This window comes from Embiotoca jacksoni, unplaced genomic scaffold, assembly GCF_022577435.1.
Source record: "Embiotoca jacksoni isolate LCO1_2020_lvr unplaced genomic scaffold, fEmbJac1.0.p SCAF_13, whole genome shotgun sequence".
NCBI lineage: Eukaryota > Metazoa > Chordata > Actinopteri > Embiotocidae > Embiotoca > Embiotoca jacksoni.
In genome coordinates, this window is record NW_027185263.1 from 7041445 (window position 1) to 7062043 (window position 20599).

Sequence of the window (20599 nt, forward strand, 5' to 3'; positions counted from 1 at the left end):
TGGGACCTTGGCGGAGTGTGTCAGGGTAAGTTGAGAGTGCGGTCTACAACAGTTGAGCTTCCTTTTTATATTTGCAGCCTCCCAATGTGCATCATTCAGGCTTAACTGGTTCATTATTGCTTTCATTGCCTGCTTCGTAATCCAGTAAGGCAATCAGAGACTATCTTTTTTGGACTACAAAGGGTTTAAAAATACCAGCCAGCTAATTGACAGGGACAGGAATACAACAACACAGTCGCCACATAGCGGTGGTAGTAGTAGGCTGATAATTCCTCTCTGCACCTCCACAAAACAAGAAATCAAGTCCTTTCTAATTCAGAGAAGAGACTAAATCAGGGTTATAAAGCTAAAGGCCTTTTGAAACCGAGGTTCATTTCTCTGAAGAGAGTCATTTTGACTTTTTTATCAGGAAGTCTGGTGTGAAGTTTGCCTCAAAATAATATGTTTAATAATAGCATTTATCCTGCTATTATTAGCCTTATCTGTGTGCTGTACCTTTAAACAAAAGCTCATGCTGAGTTGTTGATTGAGATCAAGCAGCTGGGGAATTTCCCTGTATTGTCTGTTGAGTTAATTTGTTTTCTACACAACAAGGAAACGTTCCTTACTGTAATCAGAGGATTTGGTCTAAAAGAGGACAGTAAACAAAGGTTTACCTTTTTTGTTCTGTTTAGGGAATAAACACATTTAAAAAACATTTGAAAAGTGTGTAACGAAGGTAAAAATAAAGTCTGTGTAATATTTTAACCTTTCAAGCCCTAGAAGCCCCCAATTGGGGGCCAGGTAGAAGACTCAGCAAAACTATTATTAAAATATGGACATATATACTGATATTTGCACATCTGAACGAATATCACAAGTGTTCCCTTTATTATTACACCAACATTATTCAAATAGACCTTGTGGTTGTGGAGATATACTCTTTTGATTATGGGTATGCAATTTTCGAGCAAAGGCCTAAAACATAGGTGTGTTTTTAAAAGGTTAAGCTTCTAAGGAGCAGTGTGCAGATTCTCAGTATTCCAGTCTGTCTGATCTCACCAGATTAACAGTTGCCAGTCCCATTATACGCAATATGGTAGCATCAAGGAAGATTACTTATTTGACAGCGTCTCAAACGTGCCAGAGATTAGACAGAATTACACAAATTCCCTTTGACCTTTGAAACCCAAAGAATCCTCCAACAGGTCCGTTATAACAAGCTCATGTTGAAAGATTTGAGAGGAAACAGGATAATGTCACAGCTTGCAAGCCTGATGGACATATTTAAACAACAAAAAAAAAGTATTATATTATTGTCATTATTAAAGTGAAGAAAAATATGGAGAATGGGAGGATGACATGACAAAAGAGTTAAAGTTCACCCAAGGTCAGCAGAGCTAGCACAAATCAAAATATAGAGACTGTGCAGGTGAAGTGTTATATGAGCGCTTTATCAGCTTTACCGTTGCTTAGGCTACTTTAATGTAGCCTATCTGATGCAATGGGAAAATAAAGCTTCAATTGGAAGAAGTTAATCAATGAAGCAGACAAAACATTTCCGTGGTTGTATGAATGGTCTTGCTTTCACAACATTGTGCTTCCCCTACAGGACCTACACCTATTTGGGTGAACTGGACAAGATACAATGGAGCCTAAATAACAGGCTCAGGTTTTTATAGAACTAGTCACGTTGCGTTCATACTGAGCACTTTTTTTGTCTGCTTCCGGTAAGCTGTGTTTGGTTCACATCAACCTAAACACAACGTGACAATGGGATTCCGTCGGAGGAGCATGTCCCTTTTAAACCAATGAGTGCCTGTCTAACCCATTCCCCCCTCATTTGTATACAAATAAAAAGAGATGGAGGCAGAATGGTTGGACTTTGGATTCTCTGATATAACATACTGTATGTTAAGCATCAACTATATCTTAAAATATTAATGTGTTATTTAGATCTTCTTCAAAGTATTTGGTGCAAATTTACAAAATGTAATCAAAATTGTGTTGATAGATGTGTGAAACAAACTTGCTTTGGCATCACTAAGTGGGTTGACTGAAACTGATATTGAAGGAGAAAAAGTGACAGACAAAGACGTGGGTTGTAAATGTATAATGACTAAAAGAAAGACGAAACTGAATCTAAGCACCTTATTACAGGTAAAAGAAATGAATGCACTCAGATACACAGATTCTCTGCCCATAATCCACTTCATCTGTAAAATCTTAATCTTAATCAAAGAGAGACCTTTGTGGCTCATCCAAAACAAAGGTCAGAAGATGTGACTTTTGTCCTTAAAGCAATCACTGGAAACACCCTGAATCAGTTTAGTATGTGAAGTGGATTATACCAAAACAGGCTCTTTGCACCTGAAGGGACATTTCAATAAAATATAATGACTTTTGAAACATTTTGTGCCTGTACAAGTACCAAAAATCTGACTTATAAAAAACAAAAAGATCCAACCATACTTTTTAAAACATTCACCTGGATTGACAAGAATAAACACCAGACGACTTTCTGACCTGGAAAAGAGAAAACATGTATGTAGAGTGAAACCGAGCTTGGTTTAGTAGCTGATCACTAAAGTCCAAGTTGGCACGGTTCTTGTGTACAAAGAGATTTTTATTTAAGCTCAGCTGAGGAAAAGCACTGACGAAGGCTGAGCCTCTTTAACACTTGAGACCAAACGCATCATTAATGAGGCGGAGTCCCCGGTTGAGGATTGTCAGGCAAAGGTCAAAAACAGCTCAACCCATTATTCATGTAGGCTACTACAGGACAGAATGAAATGAGGTGAGACGATGCACAACAACAACAAAACGAGGCTCATGACATGATGTTTGTTGAGTTTATCCATCAACCCACCATATGTACTGGACTGTGTCCTGTATAGGGTCGTGGGGGCAATCATCAGTCCATAACAGGCCAACAAAGAGAGACAGACAACCGTCCACTGATTAACCTAGCACCCGTACAACTGCCATGAGGATCAGGAGTCACAGGGACTCCAAAAGCCCAGGTTTAATGCTGTTATTTTGATCATTTATTGATAATTCACTGGAAGTATAAAACAAATACTCTGCTAAATATCTAAAGTAATATATAAGATGGGTTCTGCACTGTGGAATAACCTGGTGAAGTAAAGTCTAAAAGTTTTAAGGCCTTAATTATTTCAGTTTGTGCTCATATTTCAAAAGTTGTGTTTATGTCCAAGAATAACTATCAACCTTTTTATAGTCTATTGTAGGCTGCGTGTATTTGCATTTGCAAGACCCAACAATACTTTACCCCAAGGCCTCTTAACACGTTACGATCATGTGAAAAGATGAACCAGAGGTAAATTACAATCTTCTGAGTTTCAAGCGCCACCTACCGGATCCAGTTTGAACACAACTCTCTTGTTCCCTTTTTATCTCATACCATAATTTTTTTGGTCTTGTGATTAAAAAAAAAAAGAGGCAAAATAAAAAAAAAAATCTTAAAAGTTAAGAGACTTAAAAAAAAAAATAAAAAAAATCGTATTTCATAAATTAGAGTGTGGGCAGTTTAATAGTTGGAATTTATTGCTTTTTAACTAAAAGCTTGGCGATGAAATAATCGTTTAGTCAGTTAATAGCAGTGATGATAACTTAGTTTGGCTCTGACGTCAGGTTAGGTGAAACACACCCCACCATCCTGGTCCAGAGCAGAAGTGCGCCTGTTGAGGTGCGCACTTAGCGCGCCGCTCGGCCCACCCGGACACTGCAGTGGAGGTTACCGTGCCATCTCTGCGGCTGCTCGCTCCCGACACGTCCCGCTGCAGACTTCCCGGGCCCGGGGAGAACAGGGCAGAGCAGGCGAGTGCGAAAAAGCCATGGCCGAGTCCAACCCGTTCCGGGGGTTCCCCCGTCTACGCCGGGCCGCGGTAAGCTCCGCCGGGAGGTGGGGAGGTGGGAGGCTTCAAACGAGGATACTGCAGCAGTGAGGAGGAGGGAGATAGACGAGCTTTCTTAAAACTGTTCGGTACTGCGACACGGAGGCTGGGATGTGCTCTCGGTGCAGAGCAAACTGCATTACATATTTGACATTGCCTCTCGGTAAAGACACCGGTCAGATTCAGATAGCAGCTCACTGTTAGGAGTCTGTGTGGGGAGTGTGACCAGGACACGCCAATGACAAACGTGTTTGTTTGGGCTGCAACTGCAGGTGCAGAACAGGCTGTATCAGCTTTGGCACTGCAGTCTGTAAATGTGGAGTGTGTTCAAGTTATGCAGCTTTATGACTGAAATAGGCTTCTTGATGCACAGAAATCTAAGCGTAGTTGTGAAACACAGATGTGCTGACAAGTCTGCAGTTATTCGGTTACATCCATAGCTGCTATATGTTTAAATATTAAGGTTCATTGTAATGAGTTGGATGAATGTTTACAATATTTTTGCACAAAGGCCTGTTGTAGAGTGAGCAGAAGAGGAGCTGTAGCTGTATTTGGTCGGCAGTGTCTGGTGTAGAGGTGATGAGTACAACACCTACCACCTACTGTAGAAACTTTCTGCTCTGTCAGCAAAAGGCCCCATAGATGCTTCTGTGGGAGTATTCATTTACTAGCCTTACTATGAGTAAAAAAAATCCCCAACAACAATTTGACATTGTTGAGCTTTTGTTTGTTTTGTCAGATGCAGTGTACCAAAAGCCACATTTGCAGCATATTTTCTCCGCCAGGTTTATCAGTCAATATGGTGCAGAAGAGACAAGAAATTGTGTAAAGTTTGCTGCATGGTTAATAATTGCTTGGGCAATATGATCTGGGAAAACACTGTAAGGACTGAGCAAAAGAGAGAAAGATGGCGAGCAGAGGAAGAATAGAGTGACCACAATTGATACTGTTCAGCAGTCATCAGTCCTGTTGTAGTCACCTCCCCAAGCTGGAAGTAATAAGACAGTTCTTGTACCACTTGTACCACAGATTTGAAACTGCACTAATAAATAACAACGTCACAAAGACAACAAAGAAAACAAAGAATTACAAATTAAAAGACAGGCATGCTGGAAGAGAAAAAAAAAAAAGCAGATGAAACATGAGAAAATAATAATCACAGTCAGAAATGAATTATGGCCATCCCTTGTACTGACCCTGTTATATCACCATACAGTTTAGGACACAAGAAAGAAAAAGCGAGTGCATGCAGGGGGGGAAGACGGCCGATAATGAATGAGAGAAGAGTGAAAAAAAGAGCAGAGTGAGTCAGAAGAGCTGACTGTCAGACCTGCTGAAGTGCTGGAGAGGCCAAAATACTTCCCTGATTGACACTGATGCCGTGTTGAGCTTTACTTTACTGCACGACTAACAACATTCAGCTGTCAATGTTTCTGACTGACTCACTGTCCGACTCCTCCACCTGTAAACTTGTCACATAATCCTGGAATGTGGTGGAGGATAAGACTAGGTTCATTGTTCGACTGACATTAATAATGTCCCCAAAATAAAATAGAAGTCAGAACTGTGTTGTAAAGATTGATTTACACCTTAGGTTAGAGCAATTATAAACCACGCGGTGGTGGTCAATAGCATTGGCCCAAAGTAATTAACTGCCAGCATTTAACTACATGTAAATGAGGAACATTAGAAAGGCTCTTTTCACCTATGAAACTTTGACATGTCACAGTAGGAAAAGCGCTGATGTGTTGGAAAGTGGAACTGGTATTGTAAATGTAGGTCCACTGTGACTGTCATGGTTTACAGGGACACTTGAATACAACTGAGCCATCATTCACGTTACCAGCAACACTTGATATGCTAACATGAAAAAGGTTTGGTTAAGTCATTGAAAATCGACCTGCACATTATGTGCGTTTGTTTGACGCTGATGATGCTCGCCCCAGAAAGATTTGTTGATCAAGATTACAGCTGTCCAAGTTCATGATGTACTTTTATTCTTTACTTTACTCAAGTTAAGTAAAGAAATAAGATAATCTATGTTCCCCCCTTTCAGACCTCATTTCCGGGGAATCTTCATTTGGTCTTGGTGCTCCACCCCTCTGCTTTGTTAAGCTCCACCCCCAGTCCATCATCAAGCACTGACCTGGGCTTTCGCTTCAGCCAGAATGACTTCCTGTTAAAGATGCCGGTGAGAAAGGGTTCAAGACTGAGTACTGTGGGATGCTGGGAGATTTTTATTCCTTTTATTACTGATTTACAAAGTATTTTACTCATCTGATGAAGCACAATCCTATCAAACAACCACGCATCACTGCTGAAATGCTGCATGTTTTGTTCATTTTGTCAGTTGTTGAAATATTAGATATAGTGCAATACCGTCCCAGTGGCTGCCAGATTGCGGCTCTTTGTTTTCCAGGTGGTGATGCTGCGTTCGGTTGGTGACCTGCTGCGCTACATCGATGAAAACCACCTAACATCAGACTTCACTGCAAAAGTGGAGTATTGTCAAAGTGACTGGATCGTCCTCCGCACGGTACGCACTTCAGATGCAAGTTAATCCACACAGCATGGCAGGTTGCTGTTCAGTGGAACCAAAAATGACATCGAACTAATAACTGAACAACTCAGTTCTGCTTAGGTCCAGATAATGTCTAGATAAGGTCTAAATTAGGTCCAGATAAAGTCTAGATTAGGTCTGGATAAGGTCCAGATAAGAAAATAATTTATAAAATTATAATCATTCATAATTTTGCTAAAACGACAACATTTTAAAGCAGAAATGTTAATATGTTGTTGTTTTTTGTTTGGGTGAAAATGTGTGCGTGCAGGCCATCGAAACGTTTGCAGTTACAGTGAAGGAAATCGCCCAGCTGCTGCAGGGCTTTGGATCAGAGCTGTCTGAGACCGAACTTCCAGATGAAGCAAATGCCATCGAATTCTTGCTTCACTCACACACACACCGATACCGACAGATGAAGGTTGACGCTCGCTCCCTATCTTTCCTACTTTCTACCCCAGCGTCTGGCAGTTTCCGTGCCTAATCTCCCTGAGTTTTGTTTTGCATTTGCACTGGATTTGTGTGGTTTCATTGGCCTGTTGTCGTTTTGACAGGATGATATCCGGAGTGTGCTGAAAGAAGGACGACTGCTGCTGTCCAATCTGGAAACAGTCAAGGCCTCTAAGCGAGATGTGGAGGAGGAGAGGGAAATAGAAGCAGACATGGACACTGTTCAGAGGTGCAATATCAGTGATTAAGTGTTTAGACATTTTTAAAGCCTCTGTAGAGAAAGGATGATTTTACATGACACGTTTTTCAGAGGACTTAAAAGACATATTCTAAGTTTAAGATTTATTAATCTTACCAAACCTTTCTTTCAGCAGACAGCTTTGTTTGGAAGTGTTATGTGGGCGTCTGTGTGTTTTAGGCTCCTGGCTCAGCTCAGAGACATGGAGGAGGCGTTTGATGGCTTCTTTGAGAAACACCACCTGAAGCTGCAGCAGTACCTCCAGCTGCTGCACTACGAAATTAGTTTCCAGCAGGTGAGGTGATCGGTGTCTGCCTGCATCTTTCCGTAAGTCGTATTAGTCCTCACTCTGAGCTACACTGTTAAACTGAGTAACTGTGTTTGTGTGCGTGTGTGTGTGTGTAGATGGAGGAGGTGCTCGAGCGGCTCTCTGCCCAGGAGAAGGACATCGCCTCTTTGGGAACCACGGTGATTCAGACGGAGCAGCTACTTAAAGACCTGGAGACGCTGGACAAACATGCTCAGGTCACAAACACACGCAACAAACACACACACACACACGATTGAAGGTGAGATGTGGTTTGAAGGAAGTCACCAAGCAGACCAAAATGTATTAAGAAAATGCTGTTTTGTGTTTATTAGTTATTTTAATATCAATGAACGAGAAGGTATATAGCAGTTGTACTACTAGTTGTGACACCAGTATAGAATATAACATTTATTAACGGCCTCACTCTTGGCTGGTTGCTGTCTCTTAAAGCCAAAACCAGTTCCTGTGAAGCTTGTCGCTTCTTAGCTTTTTTTTTTTTTTTTTATTGTCCCTTCTCTTTCACCTTTTGCTCCCTGACAGACATTTAATTTACTTTTTAATGATGAGAAAAAGTATGTTGTTATAGGTTTTTTTTAACTGCTAGTAACTTTAAAAACTGCACATCTCTTTGCCCTCAAGAATAGCTTCCCATCCAGATTGCATATTATAGCAATTCAAATCTTTTCATTTGAAGTCCGGTTGCAAGTATTTGCAACATTACGAGGCTCAGTATGTACGAACAAAGAAAATGTCTTTGTTCTGTAAATTACAAGTATCTAACGAAACAAATGCAGATCATTTATAATCACCTTCGTCAACATTAATATAAGATACAATTAAAAAAAAGTGTAGCATAATGTTGTCACACTAATAAACCTTCATCTGTTCGTATGAATCAGGAGGAGATGACTCGTGCCCAGGTGGTCATCCTGCACGGTCACCAGCTGGCTGCTAACCACCACTACGCCCTGGCACTCATCATCCAGCGCTGCAACGAGCTGCGACATCTCTGTGATGTCATCACGACTGCCATACGCACCAAGCGGGCCTCGCTCAGCCGGACACGAGACCTGCTGCTCCGCCTTGAAGAGGTAACAAAGCTGACCGGACGCACTAGCACGTGCGGAAACGCATACTCGGAGACGTACACGTGTAATGTTGTAGTTTTGTTTCCCTGCCAAACTGTCTGCTTTATTCTGATGCCACTATTTTCCCCACAGGTTTCTGACGTGAGGCCAATTTAATTTATACAGCCCAATATCATATCTTAATAATGCCTCAAGGGGCTTTACAATATGTACAGCATGCAACACGCTCTCTTCTTAGATGCTTGATTCAGATAAGAAGAAACTGGCAGGTATGCAGAGCCATTAAACTGTATCTGTCAGTTCTCACACTGTGCTCCTCAGAGATGTAGAGATTTGTTATATGTGTGTCAAACCAGTTGTTGAATGTAGCAAATCTTTTCTTTGTTTATTATTATATAATGAAATATTTCTTCTGTTCCTTAGAATATATTATAGTATTGTTGTGTCTTTTGTTTTTGTGTGAACAGGCCCTCCGCTGGTGTGACGAGGGGGCCTATCTGCTGGCGAGTCAGATGGTGGATAAGTTCCAAACCAGAGAAGGAGCTCAGGAGGCATTGCAGTACCTCAGCTTTCACCAGGAGATGGCGCCGACTGCACTGAAAAACTGCCAGGACATCCTGAGCCTGGAGTTTGAAGCCTTACTCACCCCACAGCTGCAGGTAAAACCCGCTGCTGCGGTCGCAAGCGCACAGATGAATCTTCCAATCTCACCTTCATTTTACGCTTAGCTTCTTTCCAGTCCCAGATTTCCATAGTAACAGGGAAGCTGAGATCAGTGCAGGCCATGATCAGAAACAGAGAGCAGTGTCTGAGGAAGTTGGCGGATGTACAGGTGCGACCCATACAGCTGGTGGCGCCGCGGCCTGAACCGGACCAGACCCCACAGCGCTGCAAGTCACCCCTGTTCTCCCCCAAACATGGTACATCCTCCTCTTCACACACTGTTCCTCAGCTTCATAAAAGAATTTGATTTTTAGAACTTTCCACTAGACACGATAAGCTGGATCAAACATGGGATGTATGTTTTAGTAAAAACAAAACCATAACTGTTGACTGCATCTATTTCTAAAAATAATTTTAGTCACGCAGATTTCATTGTAAGGATACGGTTATCTGTCACATGTACTCTCTCCTCATGGCATTTGACACTTGAGCTTTGTACCCTCTTGTATATATCTTGCACTGTATGGTCTTTTGCCAGCATTTCCTCTTTGCCCTGTCATCACCAGTTGTGTGTGTGTGTGTGTGTGTGTGTGTGTGTGTGTGTGTGTGTGTGTGTGTTTGTGTGATACCCTCCGCAGGTGTTGACTTTAACGTCTTGAACTCCAAGTTCTCCTTTGACCTGCTTCCTGGCAAGAGAGCTGCAAGGAAGAACAACAGCCAGCGCAAGGTGTGTGTATGCACGTGTATGTGGTTTTTTTTTTTGGTCTGTGCTCCAAGAACTTTAGGTCCACTGTGTTTTGTTTAGAGTACTTTATAAATATATTACCTTCCATAAATGTGGCATAGCATTTTGTTCTTGTCCTTTCACTTGACAATGAGATTTCAGGCCACATTAAGACAATGTATTTAATCGCCAAATCCATGACACACAATGTGTGCTCACAGAACGCGTCCAAGCTGACAGACTTGATTCATGTGTGTTTGGTCAGATCGAAGTGATGCATGATTACCAAGGCAATCGCAGCTGTCTGTACGGCCCCAACCCTGAAACCGATTCTGAGGCAGAGGACAACCCAGAGCAGGTCACACGGTATGGTATCTTTCACCGTTCAGACCCGATCCCTGACCTAAAACTTGACCTGTGACTCTAATCGTGCTCTGTTTGTGTGCAGTGTGCAGCTGCATGTGTGTTACAAATTTCTGGAGGAAGACAAGTGCACAGTGTACACAGTGGTGTCACGTTCGTCTTTTGCTTTCCTTATAGATTTAGTCTATCTATGTCTAATTTTCACTATTTCCAGACATATTATGAAGGAACTGATAGCTACAGAGAGGATCTATGTGGATGAACTGCTCTCTGTCCTTCTGGTGAGTTTATTTGAGATCATTTATGGTAATTTGTGCTTTTTGTTATTTTGATTGATGGTTTACAAAGCAGGAATATATTTCAAGAAAGGGAAGCCACACTGTATAAACCTTTGTAATTTTGTATTTCTATAATTTTCCTTTCCCTGCCTCTACACTTATCAGGGCTACAGGGCAGAAATGGAGGACCCTTCCATGTCCAATCTTCTTCCCTCGGCTCTACGCTGCCAGAAGGACGTTTTGTTCGGCAACATGCCAGAGATTTACCAATTCCACAGCAGGCGAGCCACACACACACACACACACACACACACACACACACACACACACACACACACACACACACACACACACACACACACACACACACACACATAGCTCACAAGCTGTCACTGAGTTGTCCTTGTCTCATTGTCTATTCTCATCAGTCCTATTTTCCTTTCATTTTCCTCTTGGATTCTCCATTTAGGATCTTCCTCCAAGATTTGCAGGGCTGCTTGGAGACACCGGAAAGGGTGGGGGCGTGCTTCTTACAACGGGTGAGGAAACACGACGAGTAACGTGAGAAGTGTATGTGAAGTGACGCGACATATTTAAATGTACGGGTGTGTGTGTGTTTGTTCAGAAAGAGAAGTTCCAGGTGTATGAACGTTACTGCCAAAACAAACCTCGCTCTGAGTTGCTATGGAGACAGTGCTCTGATTCACCCTTCTTTCAGGTAGTTACTAATATCTAACATGATGCACTCACTATCTCGTACTGTATATGATGTATTTACAGAATCATATGATTTTCCAATTATTCTTTGAGCTTTTCAGGCAGCAAAATCTGTCACAAATGGATTTTGATCTCTCTGACTCTCATTCTCTCTCTCTCTCTCTCTCTCTCTCTCTCTGCAGGAGTGCCAGAAGAAGCTGGACCATAAATTGGGTCTGGACTCTTACCTCCTGAAACCCGTCCAACGCCTCACCAAGTACCAGCTGCTACTCAAGGTTTTGTACAATTGAACCAGTCAGTGAAGGAGAGTCCTGCTGAAATGCAGGTCACGCAATAAAAATGTGGTTTATCATCACCGTCATAAAGGTGGTCGCGAGATTACATGTTCATCATTTGTCTAAGGATCGGCAGCAAATCAAAAAGACCAAAACAGGAAACATTGATCTGTACGATTTTACCGCCTTAATGCAAAAGTGTATGAGCCATTGGCCAAATTTTGGAAAGCATGGTGAGAGAAAAAGTAATTGAGAATCTTTGCCACAAAATTAATTCACATGTAAGATGATTGTATATAGTGCAAATTATATCAATTTAGTAGCAGAATTAAAAGTGGTAGCTAAATTAATTGTCTATAGCGGTATGTAACACGTTCACTGAACTCCTCTAGACTAAAGGAGCTTTCATTTTATGACTGAAAATGTTTGTGGGCTGAAATTTGGACTGAAGGTGCTGCGAGAGGTATATAGAGGTATATATAGTTGTATAATCCTGACTATTTCCTGGCTTGACCTCTGTCACTGGCTCTGTTTTTCTATGAGCACTAATTCTTCTTTTTAAAGTGCTTTTTAATAGTAGAAATACATCATGTGGACAGGTTGTTCTTGACAGTAATTGGTTTTGTTTGCAACTAGATTGATGACGATCAGATCAGGACAGTTATTCCAACGGAAAGGCAGACATGCTGAGATACAGACAAATAAGAAGACGTATCTGGACACAGACAATTTTAAACGGGCACAGAGACAAATTGACGACAGCAGGTAGATTCCATTTATTCAATCTGCAGAGTTGCAGACTGGCCGGCAGTGATTTCGATTTACGCACAGACATTCATGAGGACAGACGTCAGGGCAGACTAGATTAGATAAAGTAAGAACCTCTGACATGTCATCCTGTGTGTCTGTCCTCATCCAGGAGCTTTTCAAGCACTGCACGGAAGCGCAATACCGCTGTGAACTCCAGGAGGCTCTGGACTCCATGCTGGAGCTGCTGAAGTCTGTTAACGACTCCATGCATCAGATAGCCATCACGGGTTATCAGGTACCAGCAAGTCAAATCAAAGAATAAGACCGAGTGGACAATCACACCAGATTCATGGCAAAACATGACACTTGTGTCATCATAGTGAATTATGAGGTGTTCACTATGAAAAAAAAAAAAAATCTATAAATATAGTCCATGTAATGTGTATGTATGCAGCTACTTTGAGTATCTTAATTATACATTCCAATAAAGTGATGCATTTTTCCTTTCTTTTGTGTCCACCTGTCTGCCTCTTTGACTCAGGGTGATCTCAGCCAGCTAGGCCGTGTGGTGATGCAGGGCGGCTTCAGCGTGTGGATCAGCCACAAAAGAGCGGCGGTGCGAATGAAGGAGCTGGCCAGATTCAAACCCATGCAGAGACACCTCTTCCTCTACGAGCACGCCCTGCTCTTCTGCAAGCGCAGAGACGAGGACAACCACGACAGGACACCTTTCTACAGCTTCAAATCCTGCCTCAGAGTAACAAGACATAATGCACCCACATTATCAGGCACCTTCAGTTGCATCCTATTCATCAGCTATACAATAACTTCCCCCTCTATGAAGCTTATATTATGGTCATTTTGGCAGCTGCAGTTGTGAGTACCACTGAATTATTCTGCCTATTGCCAGTGGACATAACCTTTGCTTTCAATTTATAATGAAAATAGCTGTGCAGAATTAGTCATCATGGAAGGTTTTAGTGAAATATAATGACTTTTCGCTCCGCCTGTAGATGAGTGCAGTGGGGATCACAGAAAATGTGAAAGGAGAAGTGAAGAAGTTTGAAATCTGGTACAGTGGAAGAGAAGTGGTTTACATAGTTCAGGTATTATACCTTATGTTTTCTATTTTATGTCTAATTGCACACACTTTCAGTAGGTGTATAGTCTGTGTTTATGTGTGTTTGTCTTTCTAGGCTCCAACATTAGAGATCAAAGTTGCCTGGCTGACGGAGATCCGAAAAATTCTCACCAACCAGCAGAAACTATGTCAAGGTTTTTATCACTACTTTGGTTCAGTTCTGACCTCTGTGTTTGTTTTTGTTTTTTCTTTTAATGCCTGATTTCATTTAGTTTAACTTGGGTGCAACTCTGATCTGTCTATGTAAAGAGGTAATATAGAACTGTGGATCTGTTACTTTACCACTGTCATTGTCAGTTCATCATGTTTTCTAGCAGAGTGGCCTTTCGTGATGTTCTTTTAGTCACTGAGTAGAATCCAGTCTTTTGTTTGTCTACTTCCATTCCCTTAAATTGAACCCCTGTCTCTGTGTCATCTTCTTTTCTCAGATGAGGCTCCTCTTCTTTCAGACAACGCTCTCTCTGACAGGTGATTGTCTCTGCATGACTTTTGAAAATTGATTCACATAAGAATTGTGATTGTTATCTCTTACAATTTTAAATTAATCCACAAATGACAAGCTTGATCAGAGAGGCTAATTATAACATCCCAATGTGTGGTGAGAGCAGGTCAACTCACTTTTAATGTCTCAATTCAGATATTTATTTAAAGCCTGATAAATTAAAGAAAAATTATGAAAGAAAGAAAGAAAGAAAGAAAGAAAGAAAGAAAGAAAGAAAGAAAGAAAGATGATGAAAATGTAATTTGATGATCAAATAACATCTCCATTTAACCTCCACCAGTATATATATATATATATATATTTTTTTTTTTTTTGTAACAAAGCATCATAATTACTGGATCTCTTCACAGGATATTGAAGTTACTGACTCTGTGTATGGTTGCAGTGTGTGTCTGTGTGTATGGATTAGCATCTTCGTCATTACCCTTGAGAACTGGCATTAATGACTGAATTGCAGTCCTGCAGATGGGACAACACTGTCCTTGGCAATGACATTTTAAGCTGCATAATTTCAGCACCATGGAGAATACGTCGAATTTAGAGTCCTGCAACAGTTTTTCAGTTTTCACAAGTGAAGCTGTTTTTAATTTCACTAGATAGTTACATGCATTCGCGTTTCCCCCATCTTATAGGCCTCACAGGTATTTGACAGTTACGTTGCTCATCTTGTAGTGAGCGTAAAAGTGAGTTTACTGCACATGTTAGATATTTCCAAAAAGAAAACTGCAAGTCATTTCACATCTAACATACTACAGCTGTTTCTTGTCAGTCACTGAACATACTGGTTCTCCAGGATTGTGTCAATATTGGAGCTTTACAGGGTGATGGTGTTTTTGGGTGTGTTTTTGTGGAGTTATCAGAGGAGAAGATAGTGTTTGGTTTACTGATGGCATGCAAGCATGTTATGAATCTAATGAATGACTGAGTCTTGTGAGCATCACAATACTATATATAAGTTAACATGTACATAATTTTTTTTTTTAACATGCTTTTCTTTTTGTCAGCAGATTCCATGAAAAGATCAAAACCACAATGAATAGATTTTATGCCTAACAAGTATTGTCTCTGTATGCCAATCCCTGATATTGTTTATTCCTCTGTGACATGAAGTTGTACAAAAGCTATTGCAAACACATCAGTGAGACACGCTGTTGCAATTCTCTTTCATTACCATGATCGTAGACACTGGGCATCTAGTTGTTTGCCAAACAACTAGAGGAACAAACTATTGGGAAATCATTGGGCCTATTGGGAAATCATTGGGCCTTTTTGATAAATTAAACTGTACATCTGTGAATCTTTTTCAAAGCTCTTCAGTGGGGATCAATGAGCTTCGGATTAGGGAAGTTAGAAAGTATTGAGAGATGGACTAACAGTGTTGCTTTTGGTCTTATCATGGGATTTGTTGAGAATATGAAATAATACCAGCCTTATCCTTTAAATATATATATTCATACAGACTCACAGTCTAGTTTTTAAAGTATCTGATCATGGAATAACCATGATCATACGCCGTCTCGTGGGACTCTTTAATTTTACTAACAGATGAATGATGACATACTGTGATGATTATCAGTTTTTGAATGATTTGTGCACACAATTGTGGTGTAGGTCACATTGTATTTGAAAGTAACGGAAGTGTTTATGCTTTATTTAGCAGATGGGTAGACTTTAATTCATTCAGACAAAGTAATTTTTAATTATTCTCACATAATTTTCCTTATTTTTACTGTTCTAAATGGGACAAACTCCACCTATCTACTACATAAAGCAGGTTAAATCACGCTGTGAATTATTTGCAAATGCTGTTTAATCACGGCCTGATATGTGTGTGCAGAATATTGTCGAGACTAAATAATATTTCCATATATTGCAGCGATCTCTGATATCAATATTTGTCTCACAACCTCAAACATCGTTTGAAATCAGACGCTGGAATATATGTGGTTGTGAACTAAATGGAATGCGGTATTCATTTACAGAATGTGGATGAGGTATGAGCTCGTTTTGTGACACCGTGGATGTTGTTGTTGTTGTTGTTCGTTTTGTTTGTTGTGGTCGTGTCTTGTTCCCATGGTAATGCGGTTTAGTGCATCAGAGATGTGTGTGTCGTGGGGCGGCGTGTCGGTGGGAGGCTGCTCAGCGTGTCTCCCTGTTCCTCACAGTTCCTCGACAACAAGCCACTCCCACAGGTTCCAGGGGGAGGAGTCGATACATACTAGCCCCGCCCACTCAGACCCAGTGGTTCATTCACCTCGACCCAGTGAGTTGCCGAGACAAATTCAAAGTAGAACAGGCATACACATGCAAATATATAAATCAGTTGCTCTTCTCAACAGTCACTTTATAGCAATTTAGTAATTTTTTGCCAATTTATTTGGATTTACTGTGGAACAAATTGATTAAAAGCCTTTACTTTTACTCTTTTAAACATTGATTTCTGATTGGACTGGAGATCTCAAGTAACATCCTTTGACTTTTCATTTTATGATTTCAATCAGAGCATCCTCAATATGTCTTGCAGCTGAAAAATAGAACAAGCCCAGTTAAATTTACAATTCTTAAAACGATGATAATGAATGAAAACATATGTAAACACATGCTAAAACTTTGAATGACCCTACCTTTCTTAATCGTCTCAATGGGTGTGAGGGGCCTGACTTCAATTTCAACACACAGCTTTTTATTTGCTGTAACACAAACAGATTGATCCTCGAAGATTAGTGAGTGAAAAGTGTGCCGCGATAGTTTTCAGGTGTCTCAGCTGTCTGTCTCCTGCAGGTTGGCCTGTCCCTGCTCACACAGTGGCGGTCTGTGAGGGCCTGGAGGACTGGGGTGCTACAGACCTCTCCAACTTATCAGACTCAGATGAAGAGGATCAGCCTGCCCCACTGGTGAGATTTTTTTTTTACAGGACACATAGCACTGGACAAGTTATTGTTTTTTTTTTATGTGAAGGGGACTTTATGAAGATTAAACAGACCAAAAAGAAGGGCAGTCAGTTGCTCACAGCTAGTAGACACCCCCTCACATCCCTCAAATAGGTGGTGTTTTCTTGTGTCACAACTTGAACACTAACAGCTCTATGTAACTATGTAACTATGTAACTCTATGTAACTGTGACATAACAGTCTTACTTTGCACTATATAACTGTGCTGACTCAAAACTTAAAAGGGTTTTACTAAATTGGTAAAAACAAAACGCCAGTTGAAAAAAATAACTTGTGTGTATCTGTCAATCATTTATGACTGTTTTGTTTTAGAAAACTTTTCTTCTGAATTTTAATTGTCTTTCTTTTTTCCCAGGTGGCGGGCAGGTACAGAGTCATGGTAGAGAGCAGCATGGCCAGCACTGATGATATCATCTTTAACTGCGGCGACGTCATCCAGCTGCTACATGAGGATTCGTCGGGAATGTGGTAACACAGAGTTTATTATTCAGAGTAATTAAATCACAGATTATTTAAATGTCGGATAATTATAAACCTGGAGATGAAAAGAGTAAGATGATGTTCGTGTTGTGTGTAATTAACAGGAGGGTGAGGAATGTAAGTCGTGGTGAGGAAGGTCGTGTTCTGCCTGAGGACCTTCACAGGATTCTGGGAGAGACTTGCTGAGAGCCAGTCAGAGGACAGATGACAGTGTTGACGATGTGTGCCCAGTTTTTGTCACTAATTTGGCTCACTGTTTGCCTGAAGACCCCTCCACACACACGGACTCGCATGTTCCATCAACTTCCTGACCAAAAGTGGGTATCTGACTCTGTCGAGACGTTCATCGATAAGACGGAAGCACAACATCGGACACATGCTTTACTCTTCAAACTACTGTGATAGTTTCACCTTAGAAGGCTGTAAACTACAGAATGGACCTCAGAAGACTGCAACAGTGGAAAGCACATACAAGCCATCTTCAACACAGGACACTGTTTGGACTAAAGATGTTGAACAGGGACTTTTATTCATACATACAGAGTGAACTTTTGTTTAAGACTTCAAGCTATATTATTTCTATTTTCATATGAAATATATCAGAAACCATAGATATGCCTACCAACATAACATTACTGTTCATGTGCCAAACAGCTAAGCTAATCATTGCAGCTTCTCTTTGTGTAAAGCTGACAGTTATGGACAATAGTTTTATTGTGCAGTGCCATTGTTTTGAATAACCTAAAGCTTTTTGTTACATTGCCAGCTACATTGCCAGAAGATAGGCACTGGATGTAGGCAGAAATTGCCATAGTTACTTCAGGCCTTAGTGGCAAAAGTGAACAGTCATTGTTCACCAGTTGCACTTACTTGACTGAAAGAAGGCAAAAAGAAGGAAATGGAAACGAATCGGAAATAAATTTTGCAGGTGATGCAGCTCTTCCCATTCACAGTAAAGGTAGTGAGATGGTTTCTCCACTCAACGGGGACAGCGTCAGTGGTGGCATTTAGACATGTTATAGCAGGAAAGGCAGAGCCCAAATAACATTATTAAAGGTGGAGGTTTTGACTTCTCGTAGCACTATGGAGCAGTTTTTCTGAGTGTGTCCCCTTTTAGTTTTCTCTTGCTTATGTGCAATGCCACATCCAGGTGCAATACACAGCCCTACCAATGGTTTTACACTCTTCTACAGGCCTACAAGTGGATATGACCAATGTGCCAACAACGTCAGGCAGATGATTTTTTTTGTCTTTGGATTTGCAAATGTTCTATGCGAAGGAAATTAATTCAACCGATCAATGCATTTTGGTGAGTAATGCTGAATGTAAACATAACTTTTGTTTACCAGAAACCCCTCGGGGCACTTTTGTTGACCAAACTTAAGTCAGTTCTGCCTAAATTCAAATCCCTGGTACTTTGCACTGTGACACTTCAGTAAAACAGAACCAACTTTGGTGTTATGAGTTGTTTCTCCTTCTGTGAAAAGTTCAAATGTTTTCTGTTAAGAAAAAAAAGGGTGCTCCTGCTGTTGGTGAATCCTGGAGAAGAACTGTCTGAATCTGGGAAAACCTACACTGGCCATCTTAGTAGCTACAGTTGTTGTAATTCAGTTATTATGTCATTTCAAAGTGAGTTAATTTCCATATCTTTCTTTACAATTGCTGCTATTTCTGGTGATAATGTGCCATTATTTTTGTTGAGTTTTGATTTATAATAATTCTCAAACTTGTCCCTCAAACAACCCTTGTCCTCCTCTGCTACAGCTGTATTTACCACTGACATGATGCAATGTTTATGTTTGTTTGTTTGCTGTTCTGCATGGACAAACCACTCTCTGCACACGCCTGTTGCTTTATTATTGCCTGCACTGCTTTTTTACACCAACTGGGAAACTGTGCTCAGTGTTGGGTAGAGACTGTAAATAGAGTAATGTAGAGTTGTAATTGCCAACTGATCAGTTACAGTTACAGTTAGGATTACATCATGAATTGTTTATATGAAATTTTGGGGAGCTGAATTGATGAGAAATTTTAATTCAAAACTGCCTCGCTTTAAAACTGCCCAGTCTGACTTTCTCCAGATTCCAGAAGGAGCCGGTCAAGTGACAGTTAAGAAGCTTTCAAACTACGAGTGAAGAGTAGTCATGAAAACACTGCCACTTCACCGCCTAATGAGCTCAGGGTTTATCTCTGAAAGGCAGACACAGACAGTGTAATTACTTTATTTTCTCTCAAGGAAACCCACAGTAATCTGTGAATATGTAAATGGTAAAACTCCAAATAGTAGATGTCAAACACAGTTTTAGTCAGTAGTCGTCTAAATGGTAACATTTGTCTGGACAGTCAAACGTTGGTTCTCAGCTTAAAGTGACAAAATTAATTAGATTCCTTCAGTATTTGTTGTATCTCTGGACTATTTAAATCTAATCCTGCTGGTAACTCTACATCACACTGAATAAAGATTCATTCTCACAGTATTTAACAGCCACAGTGGACCATCATAGTCACTTGATAGTGCTATATAAATGAAGTGTGTCCATTGATGCTTAACAATAGCCTAAGTACAATTCATCACGTTAAATTAATTTGAAATCCACCCAACACTGGCTATGCTCTTCAATCAGGCATCAATGTCTTCTCCACAGTACCTTAAACTGGTGTTCGCTGCTTTTGCTCATTTTGCACTTTTTTGTATTTTGAATCATAGTGAAAGCTTGTATTATACTGCATTATGTATATGATTATTTTCCAAAATATAAGCACAGGACTATTTAATTCAACCTGACGAATGTGTATTTTCTTTTCCTTATTGAAGGTCCTAGCAGGTTCCAGAGCCTCATTAAGTCTCCACCTACAGAGCTGTTTCCACTTTTTACCCTGATTAAACCCCTTCTCAGGACTTTGTTGACATACACAGACTTTGCTTGATTGACTGGCTGCACATATTTAAGCAGGACAGTTTACACCTTTGTCAAATCAAAGTTTGCAACTAATTTATTTCAGTGAAAAGAGGTAATTGGTATTGGTAAATCTAATAAAGGCCTATTTTACACCAAAGATTTTGGCACAACACAAAATTAAAACTAATCTGCCTGCACTCTGCAACAAATCTGGCTCAAGACCTGCAACAAGAAAGAGAGTACACACTAATGAGGGGGAAATGAACAAAACCAAATTAATCGACAGTGAAGGTCATGTGGGCTATGCTCAGGC

At 40.6% G+C, this 20599-nt stretch overlaps 1 protein-coding gene across 2 annotated transcripts; it reads left to right on the plus strand.

The window, feature by feature from the left end:
* Positions 1–3677: 3677 nt before the first annotated feature.
* On the plus strand, positions 3678–20298 carry LOC138196242 (proto-oncogene DBL). 2 transcript variants are annotated; one of them, XM_069146102.1, is made up of 26 exons: positions 3678–3887; positions 5953–6087; positions 6316–6432; positions 6728–6877; positions 7011–7135; positions 7325–7439; positions 7550–7669; positions 8354–8545; positions 9010–9201; positions 9282–9462; positions 9844–9932; positions 10195–10295; positions 10507–10573; positions 10736–10851; positions 11040–11109; positions 11196–11288; positions 11470–11562; positions 12482–12607; positions 12854–13069; positions 13326–13418; positions 13509–13587; positions 13882–13921; positions 16046–16218; positions 16737–16849; positions 17262–17374; positions 17491–20298. In XM_069146102.1, exons 1-26 carry the CDS (start codon positions 3837–3839, stop codon positions 17570–17572), a joined length of 3042 nt encoding a protein of 1013 aa, XP_069002203.1. In that variant the 5' UTR covers positions 3678–3836; the 3' UTR covers positions 17573–20298. The 2 variants fall into 2 exon arrangements, with proteins under 2 accessions (XP_069002203.1, XP_069002204.1); XM_069146103.1 differs by having other exon boundaries at positions 16121–16218.
* Positions 20299–20599: the final 301 nt, after the last annotated feature.

What these genes read in the sequence shown, in the direction of transcription:
- LOC138196242 (XM_069146102.1), top strand. Translation starts at nt 3,837, where the DNA reads ATGGCCGAGTCCAACCCGTTCCGGGGGTTCCCCCGTCTACGCCGGGCC. An exon ending in GCTTCAAATCCTGCCTCAGA is followed by an intron (nt 13,070 to 13,325) that starts GTAACAAGACAT and finishes CTCCGCCTGTAG; the next exon opens with ATGAGTGCAGTGGGGATCAC. An exon ending in GGTTCATTCACCTCGACCCA is followed by an intron (nt 16,219 to 16,736) that starts GTGAGTTGCCGA and finishes TGTCTCCTGCAG; the next exon opens with GTTGGCCTGTCCCTGCTCAC.